The sequence below is a fragment of the Panthera onca genome, chromosome X (genome assembly GCF_046562875.1).
Source record: "Panthera onca isolate mPanOnc1 chromosome X, mPanOnc1 haplotype 2, whole genome shotgun sequence".
Lineage (NCBI taxonomy): Eukaryota > Metazoa > Chordata > Mammalia > Carnivora > Felidae > Panthera > Panthera onca.
This window is the reverse complement of record NC_138357.1, coordinates 88,133,616-88,145,079: the sequence shown is the minus strand read 5'-3', so window position 1 is coordinate 88,145,079 and position 11,464 is coordinate 88,133,616. Positions and strand designations below refer to the sequence as shown.

General features: G+C 46.1%; 1 protein-coding gene across 1 annotated transcript; it reads right to left on the bottom strand.

Annotated features, from left to right (window-relative positions):
• Positions 1 to 656: 656 nt before the first annotated feature.
• UXT (ubiquitously expressed prefoldin like chaperone) lies at positions 657 to 9,626 on the bottom strand. The gene is made up of 7 exons (XM_081793222.1): positions 9,504 to 9,626; positions 9,217 to 9,323; positions 7,704 to 7,785; positions 7,497 to 7,564; positions 7,119 to 7,226; positions 986 to 1,049; positions 657 to 756 (listed from the first exon to the last, which is right to left on the bottom strand). The coding sequence occupies exons 2-7, from the start codon at positions 9,312 to 9,314 to the stop codon at positions 703 to 705; spliced, it is 474 nt and encodes a 157-aa protein (XP_081649348.1). The 5' UTR covers positions 9,315 to 9,323; positions 9,504 to 9,626; the 3' UTR covers positions 657 to 702.
• Between the last annotated feature and the right edge of the window lie 1,838 nt (positions 9,627 to 11,464).

Sequence of the window (11,464 nt, the reverse complement as noted above, 5' to 3'; positions counted from 1 at the left end):
ACGAGTTTAGAAGGGGACCGAGATAGGAGGGCTGGACAGCCGCCAGGCACGCAAAGGGACGTTGAGTGGTGGAAACTAAATGCCTACGAGGGAAGCGTCGAGCAGCAGCCAGTTATAAACGGGCAGAACCTGGCTCTGCATTGATTGGCGGAAGCTGGACTCAACCTAGAATAGGGGCCGGACCAGGGAGGGAGGGATTCGGCTTTGTGCCCATTGGTGGAACTGGAACTATTTAGAAGCGGGGTGAGGCCAAGGTTTAGCCGAGACGGGCGTGGGTGTAATCTAAGGTACCCCAGTAATGATTAGGGTGTGGGAGAGGGGCAAAACTTAGGGCCAGGAATGAGTGTCTTGGGAACAAACCTCCACCTTGAACGGGCCCATTCTCTATGATAATTCAAAGAGTTATGTCCAGGAAAAGAAACAGAAAGAAGAGCCAGGTGGGGGGCCCAGGTTGCCAAGGCGACAGAAGATAGGGCAGAGCAGAAAGTCAAGTGGCAAATGCTGCTAGGCAACAGGCTAGAGGCGGGACTTCAGGGGTGCTTTAAAGGTTTCACACGGAGACTGGATCTCTGGGCCTCCTGATAACTTTGTGCTTTAGAAACAGGGCACTTGAGCAAACAGCAGGGGTTGAGGTGGGGAAAGAAGGGCCATGTGACTCAAAGGCATTCAGGCTCTTTAATGTCTGGGGAGGCAGGGAAGAAGTCAATGGTGAGGTGTCTCCGGGAAATTCTGCAGGCCTTGCAGCTCTCTAAGCCCCTGAAAAAAGAGGACAGAAGAGATTGAACAGAGACTGGGTCCAGGCACCATCCCAGGCTTGCTCTGACCTCCCCTCCCTCAGAGCCAGCCTGGCTCCAGCTTGGCTCCAGCTTGGCTCCAGCTTAGAGAGAAAGATGGTCTTTCTCGTCCCTGGCTCTCTCCCTTCCTCAGGTCACCACCCTGAACACATTCGGAGACAGAGTCTGGGAGTGGGGTGAGCTGCTCTCACCTCTAGCAACATGTGGATATGGGCCTTGATATTCATGGAGTCCTTGGTGAGGCTGTCGCTGAGCCTGGAGAAAAGAAACAAGAAAGGGCGAAGTGGGCCCCACTTAGGCTCATGAGGATGCTGCTTCCTCATCACTTCAAGAACTACCTGTGTCCTGGATGACTTCCATGTGGCAGGTGGAACCTACTGCCTCACCTGCTCCTATGTGGAGATGCCCTGCCACCACCTGGACTGCACTGATTCAGAGACATTTATTGAATCCCCTACTCTATGCCAGGCACTTTTAGGGACTGGGGAGAGAACAACAAACGCAACAAACACAAATCTCAGCCTTATGGAGCTTGAGTTCTCATTAAGAGGGACAAATGGTGGAATGACATACAGAGTGTGTCGGATGGCTATAAGTAAAATGAAAAAGTCAAATGATAAGAGACGATAAGGAGTGTGGGAGTGGGGCTACAATTCTAATTAGAGTACTTACAAATGACTGTACTGAGAAACATTTGACTAAAGACTTAAAGTGGACCACGTGGATCTATGGAAGATGAATGTTCTGGACACAAGGGCCAACACATGCAAAGGTGTGAGTGTACCTGGCATGTCTGAAGGACAGCAACGAGGCCAGTGTGGCTGGAGAAGAATAAGCGAAGGGGGACTGGAGGAGGGGAGGTCAGAGAAGTAAGCCACAATCGTGTAAAACCCACCAGGCCATGGTAAGGACTCTGACTTTTACTCTAAGTGAGATGGGAGCCAAGGGAGGCTTGTGATCAGAGAAGGAATGTGAACCGACTAGGGTTTAAGAGGATTCACCTGGCCGCTTTGTGGAGGACTGGGGATAAGGAAAGCTAGTGTGGGAGCAGGAAGTCCAGTGAGAAGGCTACTGTAATAGTCCAGGTGAGAGATGGAGACTCAGACCGCAGTGGCAGCAGCTGAAGTGATGAGAAGTGACTGGATTTGGAACATACTTGGAAGGTAGGGTCAACAGGATTTAGCAAAGGTTGGATATCAGGTGTAAGAGGACTCAAAGAAGATGCCAAAGCCTAAGCCTGGAAGCTTAACTGGGCCTAACTGGGAAGCTGGAGTTGTCTGAAACCACTCTGGCTCTTGACTACGGAGTTACATAAACCAGTCAATTCCTTATATCTTAATGTTTGTTTATTTTTGACAGAGAGAGAGACAGACAGACAGAGCATGAGCAGGGGAGGGGCAGAGAGAGAGGGAGACACAGAATCCAAAGCAGGCTCCAGGCTCCGAGCTGTCAGCACAGAGCCCGCCGCAGGGCTTGAACTCACAGCGAGATCATGACCTGAGCCGAACTCTGACGTTCAACTGACTGAGCCACCCAGGTGCCCCTCAATTCCTTATATCTTAGAAGCCAACTGGGATAAGTCTCACTCAAAAGAATCCTAACTGATACCAAAGGTCAAGGAAGGCCCTTTTGAAGAATGAAGAATGAGTAAGAGTTAAACAGTAAGAGGGTCTTTTCCCCCCAAAAGGCCAAGAGGCAGGAAAGAGCTTTTGGAAGAGCTGTTCAGGAAGTCAGAGTGTTAGGAATTAAGTGAATGGTGGACAGAAAGTCCAAGATAAGGTCCAAGAAGTAGGAAGGGGCTAGATCACGCAGGGTCTTGATACTGTGATAAGGAGAAATATGGATTTTATTGTGCTGAGCTATCACAGAAGTCAATTTTAGGCAAATTAAATACAGTAAGAAAAGTATAACAACATAGAATGTTGAATTGGAAAAAAAACAGTATTGTAAACCCATTTGTATATCAATGTCTCCCAAATTTATATTTTCAGTCCAGACCCCTCTCCTGAACTCCAGCCTTGGGGGTTTTAACCACATCTTCAAAAACTTCCAATGTTAAACAAGCACCCCATGCTTAACAGGTCCTAGACTGAACTCCTGATCTTCCCCATCCAAATCTTCCCCTTCTCTATCTTCTCCCTCTCAGATAATGGCAACTGCATCCTTCCAGTTATTCAGCCCAAAACTCTTATACCCCACATCCTATCAGGCATTCTATTTAAAATTACAATCGCTCCATCCTAGGCAATGTGTCTTTTCCTTTCACTATTAAAGTATAATTGGTACAGAACAGAGTTTCAGGGGTACAACAATGAGTCAATATTTATACACATTGTGAAATGATCACCACAATAATACTAACCCTAACCTGTTACCATACAAAGTTACAAAAAAAAGTTTTCCCACTGTTTCTTCTCTCCATTCCATGCTTTTCTCTGTAGCATAGTCAACCGGTGTGACATACTGTATCATTTACTTATTTTTTATTATCTGGCTCCCCTGACTAGATAAGCTGTGTAAGGGCAGAGAACAGATTGGTCTGCTTTGTGCCCTGCTGTATCCCTAGGAACCGAACAGTGCATGGCACATAGTAGTCACCCAATGTACGTTGAATAAATAATTAAGTAACTACTCTGTTCAAAGGAACCTGAAGTCCTCAGAAGATGGTTGAGTCTATGTTTAAAGACAAGAAATAGGGGTGCCTGGGTAGTTTAGTCGGTTCAGTGTCTGACTCTTGATTTCTACTCAGGTCATGATCCAAGGGTCGCAGGATCAGACCCTGCGTTGGGCTTTGTGCTCAGTGTGGAGCCTGCTTAAGATTCTCCCTCTCTCTCTCTCTCCCTCTGACCCTCTCCCTGACTCCTGGCACTATTTAAAAAAAACACAAAAAAAGACAAGAAATAAATGAAGCCTGGTATTGTTGTCAGAGAGCAAGAATGCTTTCAAGAATATCTGGGGTAGGGGCCCCTGGGTGACTCAGTCAGTTAAGCATCCAGCTCTCGATTTTGGCTCAGGTCATGATCTCATGGTTTTGTGAGTTTGAGCCCTATGTTGGTCTTTGTGCTGACAGCCTGTTTGGGATTCTCCCTCTTTCTGTTCTTCCCCTGCTCATGCTCTCTGTCTCTGTCTCTCTAAATAAATAAATAAATAACTAAATAACTAAATAAATAATTAAAATTTAAAAAATAAAAAAAACTAAAATAAACTCACAAAAAACATATTAAAAAAAATATCTGGGGTGGTACTCAAAGAACAGAGCAGTGAACCTGATCAGATTCTAAGGGCAATTTGAACATCAATGAAAATAACAAAATTAGTTAATGGTACAAGCTTAGTCTATGAAAGACTATGAGTTGCAACATTTTTTAAAAAGGAGAAAAATACAAAGTCTACCAAATGCTAGTTGTAACACAAATGGAAGATGTTTATTTTTTTGCTACTGACTTAAATATGTAAGGCAGTGTTAATGGTAAAATAGTTATTCTGTCTCTCCTTTTTAAATTAATTAATTAATTATTTATTTATTTTTAAAGTTTGAGACTGAGTGAGTAGAGGAGGGGCAGAGAGAGAGGGAGAAAGAGGGAATCCCGAGCAGGTTACACACTGTCAACGTGGAGTCCAACACAGGGCTTGAACCCATGAACTATGAATGAGATCATGACCTGAGTCAAAACCAAGAGTCAGACATTTAACCGACTGAGCCACCCAGGTGCCCGCCCCAAATTCTTTTTTTTTTTTTTAAAGATTTTATTTACATTTTTATTTTATTTAAAAAAAATTTTTTTTTAATGTTTATTTATTTTTGAGACAGAGAGAGACAGAGCATGAATGGGGGAGGGTCAAAGAGAGGGAGACACAGAATCTGAAATAGGCTCCAGGCTCTGAGCTGTCAGCACAGAGCCCGACGCGGGGCTTGAACTCACTGACCGCGAGATCATGACCTGAGCCAAAGTCAGCCGCTCAACCGACTGAGCCACCCAGGCGCCCCAAAAGATTTTATTTTTAAGCAATCTCTATACCCAATGTGGGGCTCAAACCCACAACCCTGAGATCAAGAGTTGCATGCCCCACTAACTGAGCCAGCCGGGCACCCCTATTCTCTGTCTCTTCTATAGTTACACGTCTCTTTATGGTGTGGATGTGTATTCTTTTCTGTGTAATCAAGAAGAATATACACAAAGATAAGATCCTCCCACTCCCCCCAAAATAATACTAAGAATAGGAAGGACTGACAGGCCATTTGGTTACATAAAAAAACAGAGGGGGTGTGGAGAGGGGAAGTTAGTTCAAAGTGAGTTGCAAGTAAAAAAGTCTTTTCAAAATGAGAGTGAACTACCCCACAAATTTTCATCTCCTAGAAAGATTAAACTTCTAGAAGCCTTACTAATTACAATAAACTAATAAATGATTCAATCACATTTCTCATCACAATAACCAACCAGGCACTGACAATATATTTATTAAAAATTTTTTAAAAATGTTTATTTATTTTTGAGAGAGAAAAAGAGAGGGAGAAGAGCAGGGGATGGGCGGTAAGGGGGCGGGGGGAGTCCCAAGCAGGCTCTGCGCTGACAGTGGAGGGCTCGGTCCCACAAACCATGGGATCATGACCTGAGCCGAAATCAAGAGCTGGACTCAACCAAATGAGTCACCCAGGTGCCCCAGGTACATTTTGGGGGAAAGACAGCAAGTCTCAAAAAAATTAAAATCTACCCGAAGGCTCAGGAATCCTGTGACATACAAAGGAAAGCTTTGTTATAAATAAAACAAATGGATGTGGTCTAAATGACCAGTAGTTCAGAACTGTGTTGGCCCATGAAAGCAGCCCCTTGACCCCTCCACCAATTGGTCTGATCACTAAGATTAAGAAATCTCAGCAGGTCTGAGGCTCTTTTGGGTCTACTAACACCGAAACCCTGGAAAGGTTTGAAAAGAGAAGAATCACTAAAACCACAAGAGAGGCAATGCTGGAAGAAATGAATGTAGGAATAAATATAACCCAGAAGGAATTTTAGATGAGTGGTATTCACTCTTGTGAGATGATATTAATCTAAATGCATTGCTCAGTGTCCCCTCTCTTGGCAATTCTGCTACATGGCTGTCACAGTGGTCCTCTTGCCAGGAAGGCTCTTCCCCAGATAGCCCCTGGGAGGCCTTCCTTAGCTACATTTCAAACCTCTCATCCACACTCCCAATTTCCCTTCCCTGCACAAAGCCTTAAACTCAATTGGAGCCCATACTTTCTCCCCACATTACCTCCCTGCTGCCATCACCAGAAATCTGCTTCAATCCCCACTTCAATCTGTTTCCAACATACCCTTTTAAAAAAAAAAAAAAAAAAGTTTGTTTATTTTTGAGAGAGAGAAAGAGTGCGAGCTGGGGAAGGTCAGAGAAAGAGGGAGACACAGAATTTGAAGCAGTCTCCAGGCTCTGAGCTGTCAGCACAGAGCCCAAAGCGGGGCTCGAACTCACCGCAAGATCAGGACCTGAGCTGAAGTCGGACACTCAACCGACTGAGCCACGCAGGCGCCCCTCCAACATTCGACAGACACAGAATGCCTACTTTATGCCATGTACTATTCTGGTCACTTGGGGGTATGGACAAAATATCTCCCTTTGTTAAGCTTACATCCTAATGGGCAAAGGCAATGAATTTTAGAAAGAAGTAAAATTACACAGTAAACATTGAGAGGTCATAAGTAGAACAAGGGAGGGGAATGAGGAGAGCCAGGGGTCGTGATTTGACAGTTAGGCTACGGAAGTCCTCATTGAGGAGGTGACATTTGAGAAAGACTTAAACTGAGTTAGGGGAGAGGAAGCCAGGCGTGTACCTGGGGAAAGAGTGTTACAGGCAGAAAGCACAGTCCCTGCAGTCAGGTGGGCTTGTTCTGAGGGTGTTTAAAGAAGCCTGGGAAGGTCAGTGTGGTGAGAGCACAGTGGATGAGCAGACAACTTAGGAGGAGGTGAAGTCAGAGATAGTTTGTTTTACTGTTACTGATTTATAGGCCAAAACCTCCTGGATCTGGTCAAAATTAGGCCTTCAAAAAACCCTTCTGTCTGCCTCCCCGCCACCAAGTATGGAGCCTGGCATACAGCAGATAGCCAATAAATGTTTGTGTGGATGGACAATACAAAGAGCATTTATTGAGCGCTTACTATGTACTATACTTGGGGCTCAGCTTTGTATCTCCACTGTCCTCAGCCCTAGCCTTGAGGAGGAGGGGAGATGGGCCCTGAAGTATCATCCCAGGCAGCCATGGGGAAAGGGAGAAGGGTGTTGCAAATGGTGGTATTTTAGACACTATCCTCATAGAATGGACTTACTCTGTGAGGAGGTTGCTCTTACGATCAATGAACTTGAGGGCTTCTGCCAGGGTCAACTCCAGGAAAAAACCATATCCAAGGGCCACATAGATTCGTGAAGTGTCTGGGCTGAGGAAACAATGGTTAGAGGAAGAGCGGGATGTCCTTATCACTGCATACTATACAGTTTATTAGAGAGGGTTTTTTTTTTTAATCCCCTCCTCCCACCTTCCCCAAATTGAAGCTCTGGGAGGGCAGGGATTTTGTCCTATTTGATTTACTGTCACATCCCCAGCACTTAGCACAGTGTCTGGTAAATAGCAAATAGTCAAAAAAATATCTGTTGAATGAAGAGGGGAGCTGAACCCTGTGGGCTCATAGGGGCAGGTAGACACTCACACAACTGTGTCAACGAAGAAGTTACAGCCCAAATCCACCTGCATATATAACTCCGAGGGCTTAGCTTCCTGTGGGGCCAGGGAAAAAGAGGTAGGGGTCAGTGGTCAACTTTTAGGTCAGCTGACAGGTTTTGGTCTGGGGTCTCTCCTCCCATCCCCCTCCCTTGTCCACATACACCAAAATGGTACCAAACCTTGGTGTCTTTACCTGAAGTCGCTCAATGACATTTCTCAGTTGAAGGTATTTGGCCAGCTGCTCATATACCTTGTCACGATGGTCCAGGACTTTTCTGATGGGACAAGAGGAGAATGGTGACCAACAGGAAGCCCTGGCCGTCTCAGAATACCTCACAGTATGACCCTCTGAGACCCTCATGTCACCATGCCCTAAAGAAGCATTTTAGTGCAGAAGTGCAGGTTTGGATTGTGAGTCAGATTGCTTGGGTTTGAATCTAGGCTCTCTTTTTTGACTAGTCGTGTGACTTTGGCAAGTAAGTAACCTCTTTAGGACCCAATTTACCTACCTATAAAATAGGGATGACAATTATTACCTCAGAGTCATAAAGAGAATTACATGAGCGTTTACTATAAAGTACTTATAGGGGTGTCTGGGTGGCTCAGTGGGTTAAGCACCTGACTCTTGATTTGGGCTCAGGTCATGATCTCACAGTCGTGAGACTGGGCCCCAAGTTGGCTGCCCACTGAGCGTGGAGCCTGTTGGGGATACTCTGCCCCTCTGCTGCTTGCACACTCTCTCTCAAAAATAACATAAAAAGAGCACTTAAAATAGTGCCTGCCAAATAGTAAGATCTATGTATGTATTAGTTAATATTTATTAGTATTATTATTAAAAAAATTTTTAATGTTTACTTTAGTTTTGAGAGGGAGAGAGAGAGAGAGAGAGAGAGAGAGAGAGAGAGAGAGAGAGAGAGAGAGAACATGAGCAGGGGAGGGGCAGAGAGAGAGAGAGAGAGAGAGAGAGAGAACTGTAGGTAGGTGGGATCCAGGCAATGCATTGTCAGCATAGAACCTGAGGTGGGCCTCGAACTCACAAACTGTGAGATCATGACCTGAGCCGAAGTCAGATGCTCAAGGACCCAGCCACCAATGCGCCCCTATTTCTTAGTATTGTTATCACACTGCCAATGCCTCTTTCCAATCAGAATGTCCCATTCTCTAGAAAATTCCTCCATCTCTTTTAGGATGTTTAAGGTCCTATTTCTGAATACTCTATTTCCTACTCAGACTAGTAAGGATAGTAATAATTTTTCATGCTCATTGAGCCTGTAGTATCCATATTAAATTCTTTACAAGGAATGAACACAATGAAAACTCAAAACAACCCCGAGGAAGGTCCCATCAACTTTCCCATATCACAGATAAGAAAACTGAGGCACAAAAAGGCGAGACGGGGTACACCGTCTTCACAGGATGGAGAAAAGGCCAAGCGAAGGATTTGAACCCAAAAACTACCGGTTTGGAGCCCAACTCGGCCCGAGATGGGAGGCTGCACATGCGCGGACACACCCTCTGCTAAGACCGCCACATCCCAGTCCAGTCGCACCCCGGATGTCGTCGCCCCTCCTTCCCCGCTCGATGGGCGCACGGGGCCGACCTCCGAACGTCTTCCCCACCAATCAGAAGGCTAGGCCCTGACTTCAAACGCCCCGCCTCCCCACGTGGAACGTTCCAAACGCCCGGCCCTCCACACTGTCACTCACCGCAGGTCCCGCTGCAGCACGTCGCAGATGAAGGCCTCATAGCGCAGCACTTTCTCCCCTGTGGATTCCAGCGCCCGCCGTTTAGGGGGCGTCGCCATGATGGGCTCCTGAGGAATGTGAGGGGGGGGGCAGACCACGTTGATCACTCAGTTTGGCCTCAAGCACGGTACATCTGCACCCCCTCAACAGCCGAAGTGGGCTCGTCCGACTCCTGCCAGGGGTTCTGCCTTCAGCCCCTCCCAACTCTGGGACCTTGCCACCCAGGGACACCCAAACGCGGCCCTCACCTTAGAGCCGCCGGCAATAAGAACAGTTGCTATAAACCGCGGCTTCCGGGTGGCGCGGGTGAATGACGTACGCTAAGGGCGAGGGCCAACCAAATAGCCAGGTGGGGAGGGGCCGCTCTGAAGGGATGAAAACGGCCGAAGCAGAGGCGAGAGGGGCGGGGCTTTAAGGAATCCGGTGAGAGTACTAGACAGCAGCGTGTGGGAACAGGGATGCGCGCGGAGCCTGTGGGGACCGCGCGTGGCTCGCGGGGGCGGGCCTTAATGGGATTTGGCGGGTTCTGGGTGAGGCGGGGCGTGCAGGTGGAGGTAGAGAGAGAGTAAAGCGTTTGGTATTTAAAAGTCAGAGCTTCGGAAGCAGCCAGACAAGAATTGATTTTGGTTCTGGTTTGTAAAAAGCAGAGAGTACATCCCTGTGATCTATCGCCGTGGATTTGATTCTTCACACGGGAGATTTGGGTTTGGCTCCCGGTAATGGGGATGGATGTGAGCATTAAAAAAATTTTAAATGGAGACAGAGGTCCTAAAATTCATCTTTGGTAACTCCGGCTTTGCAGCTCGCAATTCCATAACCAGGATCCGAGCAGATACTGACAACACACTATGTCTATTACTTCATTTAGTAGAGGCGTCAAGTGGGTCGCTGAAGTCCTCTGCTCGAGATCAGCTACTCTGTAGTTAGAAATAGTTCCAATGTCTTTATTTAAATGTGTAAACTTTTTATTCATTCGTATGCGCTGAAGCTAATGAATTTATTTTTCTATGTTCGATTTTCAAATAATAGCATCAAACCCAGCAAGTTCAGGCTGAGCCTGAAGGAGAACCCACATGCCAGATCCCTCAAATGCTACTCCCGCCTATAGGGCCTAGAGCACTCACCCCTACCAGGGAAGACTTCTCAGATACTTTGTGGGTTTCATGTGTAAAAGCAAGTTTTTCTTTCAAATGCTCAAAACCTAAGTTTTCTTTGTTCTTAGAACATGACTGTAAAAGAAATGTGATTTTAAAAAAATACGAAATTTTATAGAATGTCAATTACTCAATACATGTAAAAGATAAATGAGCAGGACATTAAACAGAGTGCACTTAGTTATGGATACCCTACCCCTCCCCCCCCCCCATCTCCCTGGACATAAATGAACTCATCCGCTGATTGGCAGATGAGCTACATTTGCTGACATCCTGGCCCGCTACCCTAAAAGGGTTAGCTTTCTGCCACACCAGCAAAGACTCTCAGGACTCACGGTTCACACTCTGGGCTGGGAATCCATCCTGGGGAACAAGGTAAGCAGACGCTGACACAGCTGGGCCAGTATGGCCTTAGTCCCCTCCAGAGGTGTCCACCCTGAACATCGCAGCATTTATAGAAGGTGGTCATTGGCTAGTCTGCAGAAGCTGCTTGAAATAGGCAAGAGGATGTTCACATTTAGGACATGACTCTGCACTGGAGTCAACATTCTCCCAGGCAGGTGCTCCACCAAGCACATCATCCACTTCTTTCAGCTTTAGATACTTTGTTTTGTTACCTTGCAGGTGATGTTGTGCAGGTAGGGGCAGGTGTTGCAGGCGAAGCGGTGGGAGCACTGTCCCTCCTCCACGATCAGCCCATTCCTCTAGTCCGGGCGGAAGAGCCAAGGGAACGTGCTAAAAAAAAATTGTTTTTTCTAAATCTTCTCTTGTTACATATAGTTAAAGTTGCATTTGGTGTGGTTGAAACAGACTCCAGGTAGTTAGACAACTATTACTGAGTTAATCTACAGTATATTCCTGTGGGGTAAAAAAGGGTGTTATACTTATCATCTTTATTTAACACAAAAGAACACAGAGTTCTGATGAGCTGGAGATGGGTCTCTGCAAATCTATTAAGTTACATTTCACAGAAACGTTTTTTTACTTTTTCAAAACATGTTTCCAACTTTATTTTTACATTTCAAACCTACAGAAAAGCTGGCAGTGAACACCCA